At 39.6% G+C, this 16,595-nt stretch overlaps 1 protein-coding gene across 1 annotated transcript in view; it reads right to left on the bottom strand.

The window, feature by feature from the left end:
• The window catches only part of TSHR (thyroid stimulating hormone receptor), an 87,136-nt gene that overhangs the window by 37,174 nt on the left and 33,367 nt on the right, over positions 1-16,595 (bottom strand). Inside the window, exons 2-4 of the mRNA XM_090271265.1 lie at positions 11,433-11,504; positions 9,498-9,572; positions 2,005-2,079 (exon numbers count right to left, since the gene is read on the bottom strand). Of these exons, the coding sequence (XP_090127391.1) occupies positions 2,005-2,079; positions 9,498-9,572; positions 11,433-11,504 (222 nt within the window). The remainder of the gene's footprint in view (positions 1-2,004; positions 2,080-9,497; positions 9,573-11,432; positions 11,505-16,595) is intronic.

Genomic DNA, 16,595 nt, shown 5'->3' with positions numbered 1-16,595 from the left:
GCAGGAAGACAATATAATCACCCAACTCCAAGCCAAGCTTCCTTTTTCAAACTCTATGTTGTGTTGTGCTCACTATTGTGCCAGGAACTGTTTTCCCATGACAGGCACTGGGAGTACCATGAAGCAGCACCATTTAAAAACTGTGTCCAGGCAGGGAAGGAAAGCAGTCAAAGACATCTTCACCTTCCAAAGTTGGTATCATCATGGCAAAATGTCAAAATTAAAAGATATTTTATAGTATCCTCCCCAACTAGACTGTAAGCTTCCCGGAGGCAAGGACAATATTTTACTATCCTATGTCTTCCCCACAGAACCTTGCACATAGCAGGGGGTCACCATATCAAATAGTTATTAATTGAAACACAAAGTCCATATGGGAGTGACTGCCTTGTCCCATAACTTGTTGTCACTCCCCAGATACCCCTTCACCCACATCAATATCCTTTTCTAGTCTTCTGGCATCTCCCACTCTTACCTCTTCAATACTGTATTATTCTTAGTTTCCACCCAAATGCCACCCTTGTGTTTTTCTTAATCCTCAACCGAGGATATGTTTTTATTGATTTTAGAGAGAAGAGAAGGGACAAAAAGCGAGAGAGGGAGGGAGGGAGGGAGGGAGGGAGAGAGAGAGAGAGAGAGAGAAACATCAGTGTGAGAGAGAAATAGCAACCTGTTGCCTCCTGTATATGCCCCGACCGGGGAATGAACCCGCAAACTTTCGGTATATGGGACGGCACTCCCACCAACTGAAACATTCAGCCAGGGCTATCTTTGTGTCTTTACCGTACTTTTCCATCCATCTGTATTTCTTTTCTACCTCAATCACCTTCTTTTCCTGGATAACATCTATTCATCCTTCCTTAAATATTTATTTAATAAAATATATATCGCTATATACTTCTATTTAAAATCCCTGGATGGAAACAAACTGTGTTAATAGTGATTATTTCTGGACATTGGGATGAAGGTTGATTTTTATATATTTTTTCCTTATATATTTTTTGAGTTTTTACCTTTTACAATGCATGTGAGCAGGAAAGAGGAATGATGGGAGAGGCCCTTCCAGCTGGAGCCTAGAGGCCCTGAGGCCATGCATATAAGGCCACTGGACACATTTCTGTTGAGCAGCCACTCTGTGCTAGTCAGGAAGGATGCAACAAAGAACACAAATGTGGTTCCTGCTCTCGCTGACTTATGATTAAGGCGTCCCCAAAGCAAAGCAGTAAGGGCTGTCCCTTCCATTTTTGTTCCCACAGCCTCCAAGAGATTGGGTTTACCCTGTGTGGCTTTTTTTTTTTTTTTTTTTTTTGCTATGTAGCAACTACTCTCAGATATTTGCAAGACCCATTTTCTAATAAAATTGACCAGTGGGCACTCAAGAGTTTTACATTTTGTTTTGTTCTGTTACACCCTATTAACACACACACATACACACATACATATATATATATAATATATATATATATATTATATATATATATGTTGACATTTTCTTTTTTATGTCTCTTGGAGCAGGTCTTTGGTCCCAGCACTACATACTGACTTTTGAATAGGTTTCTTTTTTTTTAAAAAAAGATTTTATTTATTTTAGAGAGAGCAGAAGGGAGGGAGAAAGAGGGGGAGACAAACATTGATGTGTGAGAGAAATGTCAACTGGTTGCCTTTTGCATGCCCCCAGCCAGGAGCCTGGCCCGCAACCTAGGCATGTGCCCTGACCGGGAATGGAAACCGTGACTTTTTGGTTTGCGGAACGACACCCAGCCCACTGAGCCATACCAGCCAGGGCTGAGTAGGTTTTTTAAAATGTGGATCATTTCACTTGCTACCTTGCCTGATGGGAAAGGGTAGGGAGTAAGCCATAGGACATGATTTGCCCTAGGCCTTACCCAACTGAAAAAACGATCCTGAACCACATCATCCTAGGGAGACTCCTGGTAGACAATAATATTATAATTCTCTAGAAAAAAAAAGTTTAAATGGGACTGAAGTAGAGTTAATACTTACAGGAACTTCAGAAGAGGCAGCTCTTTCAGGGCACCGGGGTCTATGAAAGTTAAGCTTCTGGTATTCCGGATCTCTCTATAAAAGTTACAAGAAGCACATTTACTATAAATGCATCCATTTCTGTTCTTATCAAAGCTAAAACAACATAAATCAGGTTTAACAGGAGAAGAACACACATTGACGCGGCACCCCACGGACTGTTCCGGGCTCCTCGCGGGGTCACAGTCGCTGTTCAGCCTTCTCACATCATCGACTTGTGTTTGGTCCGTTCCCATTTTTGGGTAACCTTTCTCTTAATTAGAGTCTCAGAGCCTTTTCTTACTTTTAGGTATAAATAGGAAAGAAAAATCTCTTCAGTGGCTTGTGGTCGACAGAAAACCTTTACTGTGAACAGTAGCAAGTCTCCTGGCCCAGGTTGGGAGGTCGAGTGGATTTGATTGATGGCAGCGAGGTGACGAGGGCAGTAAGAACCCTCAGTTCATGGTGATTTTAGAGGTAGTGGATGTAGTGCGTCTCAACAGTTCACTTGGGTTTATTTTTCTACGCCAGTAATGTAAGACTCTTCAGTACACGTGGTGTGATATCATGCATGGCTGTAGCTTACCCAGATGCTCATTGAAATGCAGTTAGCATCAGTGAAATTAGTGATTGTTAGAAACAGGCTCTCATTGATCAAATCAAATGTAGTCAATGAGTGTGGATTGGTTAGAAGAGTTTCACAGCCCTCCCCGTGCTTGTACGAAAGCACAGAGGAGCCCAGGAAGCCCTGTAGGCTTTCCTCTTTGGGAGGCACCTAAAGCTTGATGCCTAAAGGAACCTGCATTCAGTTGCTGATAGTGACAATTAGAAGACTTAGGATATGAGAGGACAATTTCCACAAAATTCATGCATCGCAGGTATGCGACTAAACGATTTTGGGTACATTTATAGAATTGTGCCACCGCCATCACAGTCTAGTTTTAGAACCTCTCTAATCAATGACAAAAGTAATCATATGCCCATTTGCAGTTAATTCCCACCCCGTCTGCCATGCCTAGGAACCACTAATCTGCTTTCTATCTCTATAAATTTGCCGTATCCAGGCATTTCGAATACACGGAATCACAAATATGTAGTCTTCTTTGTCCGGCTTCTTCCCCTTAGCATAATGTCTGTGCGGTTCATCCATGCAGCGTGTATTGGTAGTTTAGTCCTGTTTATTGCTGAATAGTCAGCTGGACTTGAGTTTGAATCTTGGCTTTGCCACTCTGGCTACATGGCCTGGGGCAAGTTCCTTGACATTTTGGGCCATAGTTTCCTTATATGTAAATAGGGACAATAACAGCACCTGGTTGATAGGACTCTTGTTAGGATTGAATAACGCCTATAAGAAATTTGATGTGTGACCTAGCACACAGTGAGGGATCTATAAATGATTATTTTATTATTGTTATTCTCCTAAGTGGAACGAAAGCTAGAGCAGATATCAAGAACTTGGGTTGGAGGTGCTGCAATGTTCGTACAAAATGTAAAAGCAAAAGAATGACAAAACACTAGGTTTGGTATGTGACTAAGGATGTTGCATATGAGACTGACCTTGGAAAAGAGGGGATGGAGTGAACTCTGAGAACAGAAATGATCAACCCCCTCCCTTGCCTCAGTTTTCTGTCTTTATTAATATAACCTTACTGGCCCAGTGTTTTCATTACTGTAACTTTTCCCCAGATAAATAACTTTATTGAAATACCCATCAAGCTTCAACAGAATGCAACAATAGCTTATATCCCAAACTCTCAGAACCCTCACTTCAAAAACTTTATGTTGTGTTTCCAATAAGCCTAACTTGTCATATCTCGATCTTTACCCAACCAAGACCCACTTTAGATTTAAGTTTTTGTGCTGTTTTGAAACTAAAAGCCCTCTACTCCTGGAACTCCCTCTGTCCCAGGTAAACTGAGGTGGTGGGCCGCCTGCTGCACAATCTCATGTCTCCCCTGCCCTGCCCCTCCGAGGGCCTGGTGGACTGTCAGGGCGGTGCACCGTCCCTGCAGGGTGAGCGATAAAGTCCCCGCCTACGGGAGGAGGCTTTGAGCTGCTGTCAGAGACAGTCAGATGTAAACTATTTAGGAGAGTTTAGGAAACTGTCTTGAGTGTGGTTTGTAGTCTGGAAAATTGATCCAGAAGAGGCTATAGTTGAATAAGCAGACTTCAGTGAGCGACCCAGGAGAATGCTACAAGGAACTCAAGTGTAGCCAAATGAATTAGCTTTAGAGGTCATGAATGAAAGGCGAACGTGGCAGTGCTGTTGGTTACAGCTGGTTAAATGAGCCGCAGCCTTCATGGCTGCCGTGAGCGAAGCAAGAGGTGGGGAGGCTGCAGGAGAGGGGGTGGGGAGACACAAAGGGAAGAGGGGTTTGGGGGGGAAACGTGAGAAAGAGTTAAAGGAAAGATGAGTAGGAGATACTGCAAGAAAACACCAGGGAAAAGAACCTGCTTTCCAAGGTAAGAAGACAGTCAGCTTAACACTTGCTCACAAGTGACTTAAAAAAAAAAAAAAAACTATGTTGAGTGAAAGATAAACTGTATGATATCACTTATATGTGGAGTCTAAAAACGCTGAACTCAGAGAAATAGAGAGCAGAGTTGTTGTTATCAGAGGCTGGGGATGAAGATGGGGAGATACTGATCCAAGGGAACCAACTTCTCGTTATAAGATGAACAAATTCTAGGGCTTTAATATACAGCATGGTGACTATAGTGAATAATGCTGTATTACGTACTTGGAAGTTGCTAACGGAGATCTTAAATGTCCTCACAAAAAAGAAATGGTAATTATGTGACAGGATGGAGGTGTTAGCTATTACTATGGCAGAAATCACAGTGCAATATGTAAGTGTATCAAGTCAACACCTTGTAGTTAAACTTACACAATGTTAGATTGTTAATTATAGCTCAGTGAAGCTAGGAGAAAACAAAGTATCTGCTGATTACCGGTAGTTAACTAAATGGAGGCAAGGTCCGGTCCGAAGGGAAGGTAGCAGGTGTAACTTTTTCTAAGAAAGCAAGCAAGGAGGAGTAGAACGTCTGATAACAGGAGAAAGGTGAAAGAAGGGTCCAAATCTGAATGAGTCCCAAGCATGCCTGGAGGCTGAATGCGAATCACACCGTTTTCAGTTACGGAATCGCGGCCCAAGCACACAGGAGGGCAGCCACGCTGCCAGGAAGCCAGGGACGCGGAGGGGAAGAAAGCCTATGCGTGATGGAGCGCAGCGGGTTGGAATGGAGATGTCTTCCAGAGCAGGTGTGAGCCACACGTGAAGGGGGAGAGGCCGCTGGGTCAGCAGCCTGGGTCCCTGGGTGACTGTGTCGGGGAGAGCTGCCCTGATGACCTTCTCACTTGCACAGTCTTGTCCCGTGAGCGAGAAATAAACTTCAGTCACCTGAGGGCTGTTTGTGCCACGTTGTCACGTCTGTCGTTTTCTTATAGTAATTAGCCTGCTCAAACCAATGTAATAAACATCGATGAAGTTCTTAAAATACAGAGTACACTGTTCACGGTGGTCATGTCTGGCAGATAGGTTTGGAGGCTAGGAGTGTGTGATTTTTACTTTTTATTTTATCTTGTTCAAAAGAAGAAAAAATATGTAATAAAAGGTGTGCAAAAATCCTCAAGTTAAAAAAAAACAAACAACAGAACAAAGCAAAGCAATAGAGATTCCATATCAATTTTTTAAAAAATATGCAGGGCCAGATAGGGGTTCAAATCTTCACGTATGCTCTTCTGCGAAGTGGGGTGATTTTGCTGTGTCAGGGAACTATTTGAGAATTGTGAAGCTTATGGCTTAGGAAGACCCAGGCTTGGAACGTGAAAGGGCGAAAAAGGGACTGGGTACAGCTCTTACTACTCAAGACGGTTCTGCCAGTGAGGAAATGGCAGAACGGACATAAGTGGAGAAGGTAATCTCATCCTCACTTTGCAGACCAAACAGTGGAGGCATGTTTAGAAAAGTCAAGGGCCTGATCTCCTGTTAAACAATTAGAGGCAATGCTGGTCCTTGATCTAGGACTTCTAACTCCAAATTCAGGTGTTTTTTTTAAAGTAATGTTTAAAGGAAATCAGCCCCCAGAACTAAGGAAATATTTAAATGGCCATTATTGCTTAATTTCCCTTTATTACATTTCAAATAAAATGGACGTTTAGGTAAAAGTGTGTGCAGTGTTTTCATAAACCATCAGAATAATAATTTAGCATACACTTAGTTCATTTTAATTGTATGTCTAGATCTAGATTCTGGGTTTTAGTTTCTTTTTCTGAGAAACATTGGTTAAGTCTTAATAAGAGCCAAGAACAGATAACTTAGTTTATTTAAAACAACTGGCATTGTGGCGGGGACTCAGTAGCCCAGCCTAAACCCCAAGAGTATGGGAAATCAGCAAGGTGAGAGGAGGGAGTTCTCAGGTTGAGGGGCCAGAGGACCAAAAGAGGGGGAAATGGAGGCTTAAAACCCCTCTAATTAAGGAACTTTCCAACTACTGATTTCCTTCCGTTGTCCTGTGCCCCACCTTCCCACCTCAGTTATTTATCAGGCATTTGCCTGTGATCCTCAAGCTTAGAGATATTTGCCCACACCCTGACCATCCCCAGTCATGAGTGAAAAGCACGCCAAGCTGGGAAACAAATTGGGCGCAATAGTGAAGGCGAGTTGGCATTTCACCCGTCAAGTTCGAGGGGCCAAGGGAGAGGAGGAAGCTTTGGACTCGCACAGGGCAAGGAGACAGACTTAGAATGAAGGATCTGAAGAGCAGAGAAGCTGCCCCAGTCAGCACAGCTGGACTTTTAAGAAATATAAATGCAATAATATGTAGGACGACATTGTTTAAAACAAGAAACTGAAGCCAAAAACCTAGCTCTCAGCCGGTCCCCAGCTTCTTTTAAACTTTTACATTATTTGATTTTCTTTTTCTTTTTCTTTTTTTTTTTCCCTAGTCTGCTTTTAAGTTCCAATAGTTAAAAAAATAAAAAATAAAAGGGAGGCAGGCCAGTCTGACTGTTACTAGGTCTGCTCACTCTGGTGAGTAGAGGGGAATGAGAGGCATTAAAACTAAATGAATAATTATGGACGTCTAATTTGTACAATTTTACTGTGAGCTCTGGGAGATGTAGGGAAGTAGAAACTAGTTAACTACTTTAAAAACAAGATGTGTATACATTGGCAAAGCCATCACTGCGTTACTTTGAATGCTTTAAATGCTGTACAGTACCAAGGTGAAAACCGGGACTAGAATTACGTAAAATAATTTTAAAGTAACATTCTATGATAGGTTTTTTATCATGTCATAAATCACCCATGTATTTTAACATCAAGTATTAATTTCAAGATAATGCATCTTAAAGGAAACTTTAATTTTTTAAAAGTTTATTTCCATTGACTATAAGGATAATACATATACATTGTAAAAACTTTTAACCACATTCACAACAAAAAATGTGAAATTTCCCATCATTTCGTGATGCAAAGAAAATGGGTGTTTTTTTCCTCTCTATAAATATATCTTTAAAAAAAATAGCACTATGTTAAAAGCATTTCCTCTGGGACCAAATAGTCTATGACAACAGACTTATAATACTTGCTCAATATTTTATATTAAACCATTCTTCTAGCTAAGCATTTGAGTAGTTTCCAAATTTTGGCTATTTTAAATTAACTCTAAGACAAATGGCTTTTTATGTAAACTTGTTCTCACTCCTCTGTTTATTTTATTAAGAAAAATTTATAGATGTGAATTTACTGGGTCAAAAAGTATAAAGTCTGACCAAGTTCTTATAATATATTAGATCATTAGCTTCTCAAGTCCTGATTTTTAAACTAGCACTCACTTTTCAATTAAAGTCTATAAACTCATAGAATAAGTTATCTCTTACATTATCAAAGCTCTTCAATGAAAGAAATCTTAACTATTCTACTTTGATAATTATCAATGAAGAGTTTTAGCACTAGCATTCCATTATGTGACTGGGAGAAAATAATCTATAACCAAAAGGTGACAGTTATGATTTGATGCATATTATAATTTATTGAGGAATTTAAAATAATAGATGTTAATTCAAATAGTTTATAAATGTTCAGAGTTTTGAAGCAGATTGAGGAAAATGTAAATTTATCAGCAGATTTTCTCCTGGAAATAGAACTTGATAGAAGTAATTTTTCAAATTGCCTATAAGATACATATTGCTACTTTCATGATTATATAATGATAAGGTCTAAGTCTGGTTTTCTAAGACCCCCAATAAATCTGCTTAATTCAACTTAATGAACTGACAAAATTAAGTTTTGTAACACTATTTGCCAAAAATCACTATATAGCTAACGGTAGAATTTTTTACTTACTTGTGATTTTTTAAAAACCCACATAAAAGTAAAAACATCCTTCTGAAGGCAACATTTTATTTAATTATGTCTGCTTATCCTTAAAGAGATATTATGGTTGCCTTGGTTCTGGAGGCAGACACTCTTGGTTTCAAATTCTGCTTGTCAGCTGTGTGTTATCATTTTCATTTTACGTAGTAGAAATTGAGGCTTAGTGAGATTAAGTGGGACAGTATACGTGAAGCACTTTCAGCAGAGCGCTGGCCCATAAAAGGCCTTCAGTCATTGGTGACTATTATTAATAGGAGCAACAACAGCAAAACCATCTATATGCTATTGGTTTCTTTAGAGGAAAAAGACATAGAAGATAAAAGTGGCTGCCAGTGTTTCATTTTACAAGTATAAATCTTTATTGAATGTACACTTTTGGGTCCAAATAGTATCTCAGCTGAAGTTTAGAACCTGGGAGAACTGATTTGTATCCACTTAGGACCCTCAGTAACTTACCAAGAAACCTGTTGGTCTTGTAGTTTTCTCTTGCAAATCCTCAGTGTCTTTTAACCATCCTTAACTGATATACGAGTATAATTGCCACCTCTTCTGGGTATCAAATTACCCCAAATAAAGTGGCTAAAATAACAACCATTTTATTATAGCTCAATTTTGTGGATTAGGATTTCAGCCAGTGCTTCTCATGGAATCCACTGTGATCATTGGTTGGTATTTAGCTGGTGTCTGGATTGATCTGGAGGTTTCCATGCCTGGGGATTACTAGAAGACTGAGCTCGGCTGGGCTCTTCTCCAACATCATGTGATTTAAGGACCTCCCCATATGGTCTTCCCATTAGCCATAGTTGGATGGGCATTGCCATTTGGAACCCCCAAATTATCAATCAAGAGTGGCAGTGGCTTGGGTTTATGCAGAATTTTTCTTTTTCTTTTTAAAAAACATTTCATTTATTTATTTTTAGAGAGAGAGGGGAAGGAACAGAGAAAGAGAGGAAGAGATCGGCTACCTCTCTCACACACCCCTCACCAGGGACCTGGCCTGAAACCCAGGCATGTGCCCTGGCTGGGAATCAGACTGGTGCCTGACCACTGAGCCACACCAGTCAGGGACTATGCTGTGTTTTTCATTGTACTTACATGTGCGTTATTTTACTCAAATTGTAGAAGGAATGTGATTCCAGCCGTTGCAGAGTTGCATCTATCGATAAGTAGCTAAGCATCACAAAAACATAAGACAAAGTAAAAAGTTAGTACAGTTGTGAACTCCAAACGTGCTATTTTGATGTTACTTCTTTGTTAGGGGCTCCCCAGATCATAAAACATATACAATACTCACAGGTCCTTCCTAATAATGTTAAAATTATTTACTTTTTTTTTTTTTTAAGATCCCGAGAAACCTGACAATTTCCCAATACATAAAGTTTTACTCATCTGTTAGGTTCCAATTAACTGATATTTCCTTCAGAAGCTTTCCCCAAATTTCCTGATTAGGTCAATTTCTCATAATATATCTTCATAGCAGCATGAACTTCTTTCCGTAATCATTACAGTACTTTGGCAACTGTTTGGCTGATATCTGGTTTATGTTGTCTCATTATACCCCAAATTCTCTGAAATGGAGAACCATGTTTGTTTCTGGTGACCATTGAATCTTGAGTCCCTTTGATGGTGCTTCACATGTACTGGACTCCTAATAAATATGTTAAGTGAATGAATGACTAAATGAATGAATAGGTAAGTTACACAAAAGAGCAGAAAATGAAAGACATCACAAAAGAACTCAAGAATGCATAAGAGGCATTTTTAATGGAATACCTAAGAGTATGGAATTAGAGATATAATTTCAAAGAAGATGAAGAGAAAGCCACAATGCTCTAGTGGAACATTCCATGGGGTGATGACTACATACTATCTCAATAATTATGTTCTTGATTTTGATGAGGCTAAAAATTCAAGGTTTGTTTTGAATTTTGTAAGCAAAAGGTAACAAAAGCTTTAAGTACTAAAAAGGGAGAACGGGAAACTTCTAACTACACGAATACATAAGGAATGACATTTCAGATAGTCTCCTCAAATTCCATCTTGTAATGAGAATGACTAATGCAGCCAAGTTCAGTGACTGATTTTTACTGAGAGGCATGTCTATGACCTTTGAGAAAATTAATGATTAACAGATGGTGTCCATTTTGTAGCCGTAGTGGAGATTCTCAACCCTGGCCATACAGTTGAACTACCGGGAAGGAAGGCTATTAAAATGTAAAGATGTCCAAGACTTAGTCCAGGATAATTAAGTCAGTGTTTATGAGGGATGGGGTAAATACTTATTTTATAAAGCTTCCCAGATGATCCTAATGTGCATAAAGTAGGGCTCAATAAACATCTGTCAAATGAATGGACGTATCAAAATAGGCAATTGTGTAAGGGAGATGAGGGGAAAGGAAGAGCTGAAGGGGGGAATTTGAGGTTTTTAGTTACAGGCCACTAAATGGTGGTGCTGTTAAAAGGAAAGAGTAGGGAAAGAGCAGTTTAGGGGAAAGATGATGAGTTTATTTTGGAAATGCTGAGTTTGTCCTGCTTGTGGGACATCAGGGCCATGATATTTGGAAGGGAGTTTGTAATGCAGGCCTAAACTGTAAGAGCAGGTCAGGGCTAGAGATATTCACTTAACAGTGAGTTGTATTAGGTAATCCTGAAATCTGAAATCATTGGCTACATTTATGGCACAATGTAAACTTTTGTACCAGGGGTAACAAGTGAGAAATTAAGATAGATTGATTATAGATACATAGGGAAATCTGTTGATAGGAGAAATTTTTAGGTAATATTTTGCCACATCCTGAGCTATATTAAAATACATCAAGAATTGTTAAATTTTCAAGAGCAAATGAATTTAAATTTATTTTAGCTTTAAAAAGTCATTTAGGGATTAGGGAATACAGGTGTAACAAAACCCAATTATCTTCTGTACATAACATTTCATATACATTACATATGTAGATTATTTTTCTTGATAAAACACACTTAGAAAATAACATCATAATTGCAAACTTTTTATGTTAAAAAATGACTTACATCCTGGAAATATTGGGCAGATTTGAAAATGCACGACTGGGAATGGTTTTCAGATGAGTCTCTGTAAACTTCCTATAAAAATGTTACATGATTAGAGTTTTAATCATTGTACTTTTCTAATAACTCACCTTAATTATATAGAACACATTATTAGAGGCATGACGGTCCTTACAATAAATATTTCATCACATGCAATCAACAAAAACAATACTCAATGGCAAAACAAACATGCACTTTCCCCCAACACAACAAGAATTAAGAGTGAGATTCAAATGCAGAAAATAAATCTTAAAACTTCATCTTTGAATTAGCAGTAAATTGGTATGTTGTGTCTAACATCATATTCAGTTTGCTAACTAAAGGGCAACATAATATATTCATAAATTTGTTAGGATTACAGAGTTCGTATCCTGTGCTTATCAATAGGACTGTCTTGGAATGCCATCAGAATATTAAGAGGAATTTAAATCATTTGATATATCTTAAAGATTAAAAATAGTGGTAAGGTTACAATATTTTTGCCTGAGCAGAAGTCCCTTCCACCATTACCTTATTAAATCATCTATTGCTGCAGTTTGGAAATAACTGACTGACGAGGGCTAATTCTCCTCAGGATCATGACATCTTTGTTGCATATAAAACATAAAGGTTGACGCTTTTCTTCCAGTTTCCTTTTTCGATGCTTTTCAGAAGTCTGAGACTGTTCTCCTTATAGATAACGAGACATCTTCATGCATTCCGGTACGTCTCTCCAGCCAGGAGCTCATTTTTTACTTCCTTTCTTTGCTGTGGCAGCAGCTGCGGTAGAATCCCATGTGGAAGAAGGTGTGCCTGCGAACCTAACTCACTCTGCTTCACGCTCACCGTCTTCTCCATGGGTCTGTTTCGCCGTTTAAAATATTGGTGATCACATACCATCCATGTATTACCTTATTTGAAGATTTAGACTGACATTGTGTATTTTCCTCTTTAGGCTGTAGGGATATTTTTCAACACTCCTTATCTATGCATTCTTAGAATTACTACTTTTTGAAGAACTGGACCCTGGAAGTTCTAAGTACAGGCATGGGCAAAAGTAGGTTTACAGTTGTGAGTACACACAACACAGCGTTGATTCTTGTATAATTTATTAATTACTGTATTATTTTCCATATGAACCACTGTAAACCTCCTTTTGCCCCACCCTGCATTTAGAACTTCCAGTTTCCAGTTCTGCTTGTCAGGACCCTGGAAGTCACCCCTCCACCCTAACAATACGTAAAACGCTGATCAAACTGAAAAATCAAAAACTCTTCTTATACTCATAAGAGAAGGACAATATAGGGACAGCTGCTACCCCCAAGAGTGAGGAGACTGCCAAAAATATGGGGAGTCTGGCTTCGCAGAGCAGAGACTCCTGAGTGAAGGCACTAGGGGAACTGGTGCTGGCCAAGGAATCCCTGAACTATGATGACGAATTTCTGGAGGCCCAGTGTGGACAGTTCTGAGAGGTGAAAACTTCAAGGGGCCCAGTCATAGAGGGACGCCCACATGTTTGTGAGGTTCACCTCTATTATCTTGACTAGGTTCTAACAGTAAACATCAGAGAAAAATCCCCTTGTGCTTCTGGCAAAAACAGCACCAGAGCACTAGGCTCTCTCTTCTTAACAAGGCCTGCCCTCAGGGGAACCTAGTTAGCCAAAATCTACCTGACCTAAGAAAAGGAAATATACAACTCCAGCCCAGTGTGGCCACCCTGCCCTATGAGGGGCAGAAAGGGGCAGGTAGAAAAACTCTGAGAAAGACTTGGGAAGTTCACAGTCCAGAGGCACAGGCTTGTTAAATGACTAAGACCCAATCACAGGACAATAGAACACTTCCCTTCCCAATACCTTACCACCACATTACTAAAGGCCTATTTATAGCAGTTCCTTTTCCTTGGTATATCATGTCTACGTATTAAGAATTATATTAGCAACTTGCCAAACCAAAGCCTTAGCAGGGCCAAATTAGTTAATAGAAGAACTTACTCAATAATATAGTCAATAATATTGTGATAAGTTTGCACGGTGACAGATGATTTCTAATATTAGTGGGGTGATCACATTGCAAGGTATAAAAATGTCAAATCACTGTATTGTACACCTGAAACTATTATAGCTAATATAATATGGTATACTAAATAGACTTAAATGAAAATAAATAAAAGGACCTATTAACTTGGACAGTGGGAAGTGATGTGAAAGACAAAGGGTAGATTGTTAGCCCTTTGCAAACCTTGGTGTTTCAGCATGCGACCCAGTGTTGCCTTAATCTGATTTCAGAAGTTCAGGCCCCATAAATTACCGGCTCTTCCTCACAGGACTCCCACTTGCATTCCCTTAATTGGATTGATTAAAAGCCTCTTGGTCCAGATCCAAGATTCTGATGTCACAAAGATAGGAGAATCGCAACAAGTTGTCTGACTAAAATCTCTGAGGAAAATTGTGCCATGACAAAGGAAAACAAAGGATGAGATAAACACCTGTTGGGTATCACTCAAGGACATCAAGTTTCTCGGGCTCAAAGATAGTGTGACTTACAGAGCATGTCGTAGGGTGTGGGTCTTGGGGCACACTTGTAAGATCGCACACACTGCTTGTAGGTAACGCAGATCTCATTTATAACGTAGAGGCTGGCTAAAAATCTGGGGTTTATTTTTGTGTTCAAAAGTAAATATCATATTTAGTTTTTTAAAAAATTAGAGTAATGGTTTCTAAGATGTTTGACTTGGAACAGAAATAGCATCTAAATGCAACTTAATAGACTTTGGGTTAAAGATTCAAGTACTATTTATATCCTTTCCCAGTGTATGAATTCCTGAAATACATAATACATGTTTCTTGAATGTTATCTTTCTCTTCCACACATATAAACACACACACACACTTTAAGCTGAACAAAGATTTTTCTCCTACTACTGAGTTAGCTGTAGTTGATGGGGTTCAGGACACACTATCCCCAAATATGGCATCTTGGCATATTGAATATTTTAGGTAGGGATAATTTGAGAACTAGCAGGGGCAAGAAGGACTCACCGACCCTCCTTCTCCCCTGAAACAAGTTATAAAATCCTTCTGTAGGAGGTATCCTTTCTATACCCAAAGAAAAGGAGCATCTTTATCTCTGAAGACATTGAAAGGAATTTAAATGAAGAAGTCTTGCTAAGTTGTCCCCAGTTTACCACCCGTACCTCATACTACTTTGTCCTGTTACATTTTCCCATGACTTTCCACTCTTCCTCAAATCAGCATAAAAATGTTCATGTTTAACTACTTTACTCCTCATTTCCCTAGTGAAGATTCCACGTCACATAAAACTTAGAAGAAATAAAGTTGTATGCTTTTCGCTTGTAAATCTATCTTTTGTTAGAAAGCTCCAGCTAGTAAACTAGGGTAGAAGGAAAAAAATAAATATGTATTTTCCTCTCCTATAGTTTCTGGCAGCAAGGATGGGACGGTGGAAGGCTGGGATACCCCACCCTCCTGGGAAACTGCAGTTGCGTCTGGGACAACGGCCAAAGAGCTGGCAGAAGGTAAGAGTTCTAACCATGCCATTTTTATGAATTTCTGTCTTTCTTAGTTGAGAGAAAAAGATAAAAATTCCTCTTTGTCCTTCCTTTCCAAATTCAGACTAGCAGGGGAAAAAAAAAAAAACATTTATGAGAATTAGTTGTTTGAATTGTGATTCTTATAAATTTGGTTTTGAGTACCTATTGGTTATTGATCCTCCATCCCAGGGACAGCTATTGCTTTCCTGTTGATTTTGTTTGCATCCTGAGACCTTGGCTTGGTTTTTCACCTGTCAGGGTGTGCAGGTTGTCAGTTACCCTTCAGGTAATTCACCTAGGAAACAAAGAGTCTGTGTTTTATCAAAATAATGTCCTGTGCTCCATGTTGCCTTGATCAGGCCCTTTGATTAAAGAAAACCTAATCTTCTTAATATTAAAAGGGTTTTGTTCACAGCTATGTAACCTTCTCTATTAGCCTTTAAAATCTTTTATTGTTACTTTGGTTAAACAGATGACCAGTATCTTATTCCATCAAGTGTTCACATCTTTTGACATTTTGACAAACTTCCCAAAATCAGATTCTAAATAAAATCGTTTTTGACTTTGAACCAACATTGAGATTTCCCAGAGGGCCCCTGTGAAGCAGACTTAAATGAATACCCACTGCTATCACCGGAGACATTCAAACTGCAAACCGGGAAATTCACTGGGCTGTTACTGCCTGGCCCAACCACCTGAAGGTGCCTTGATCCCAACATCTAGAAATCTTGACTGACTGCCCTCTGGACTCAAAAACTGAGTTTATAATTTGTTCTAACCATTAACCTCTTTTTCCTTCATTTCCATTGAAGTGTACCTCGTTAAATGCCTAATTACTAACACCATGCAGAGGCCTAATTTGGGTGGGCGCCTGGGTGCCCTCGTCCCACCCGTATCACCACCTCCTGAAATGAGACACACCTGTTTAGGGCTGACTTTTCCCAGGACTGAGAGACTGGGTCAATGGGACATGGGACCACTTACCAGCTAAGTTTCTGGACAGTCACACTTCTTGGGGAAAATTTCAGATTAGCGAATGGTGGGGTTTAGGACATGCTACCCCAAAATATGGTACCTTGGCGTACTGAATATTTTAAGCTGGAGGAATCTGAGAAAGGGCAGGTGCAGGAAGGACTCTCTGACCTGCCCCCACCCCCCACTTCTTCCTTGAAGCAAGTCATACGATTCTCCTGTGAGAGACACCCTCCCTGTCCTTGGAGGTAAGAAGCAACCAAAGACAGAGCTGGGCCTCGAGAATCTGAAAAACAGGCCTTGCTACGTTTCCCTTAGTGGACTACCCTCAGTTCACACCCCTTTGTCATATCACATTTTTCCATCCCTTCCCGCTCTAGACGAATGTGTGTGGTTTTCTCTTGTTAATGTGTCTGGTTATGGAGCCCGAGCTAAGAATCTAGAAGGGTCGATGGAAAAGATTTGTTTCCTCCTCTACACAATGGGAAGTGTTTTAAAAAACAAAAATATTTGAAATACCAACAGTTTTCCAAATTCTACAGGCAAGATAGTCTCCTTATCCAGATTTCCCACCCAGGAAAAGCCACAGATACAGGTGGGCCAGTGAGGATTCTATATCTCAG

The sequence above is a fragment of the Furipterus horrens genome, unplaced genomic scaffold (assembly GCF_987537825.1).
Source record: "Furipterus horrens unplaced genomic scaffold, mFurHor1.1.pri manual_scaffold_3, whole genome shotgun sequence".
In the NCBI taxonomy this organism is placed as follows: domain Eukaryota; kingdom Metazoa; phylum Chordata; class Mammalia; order Chiroptera; family Furipteridae; genus Furipterus; species Furipterus horrens.
The sequence above is the reverse complement of the archived record's forward strand: the minus strand, read 5'-3'. Positions and strand labels throughout refer to the sequence as shown.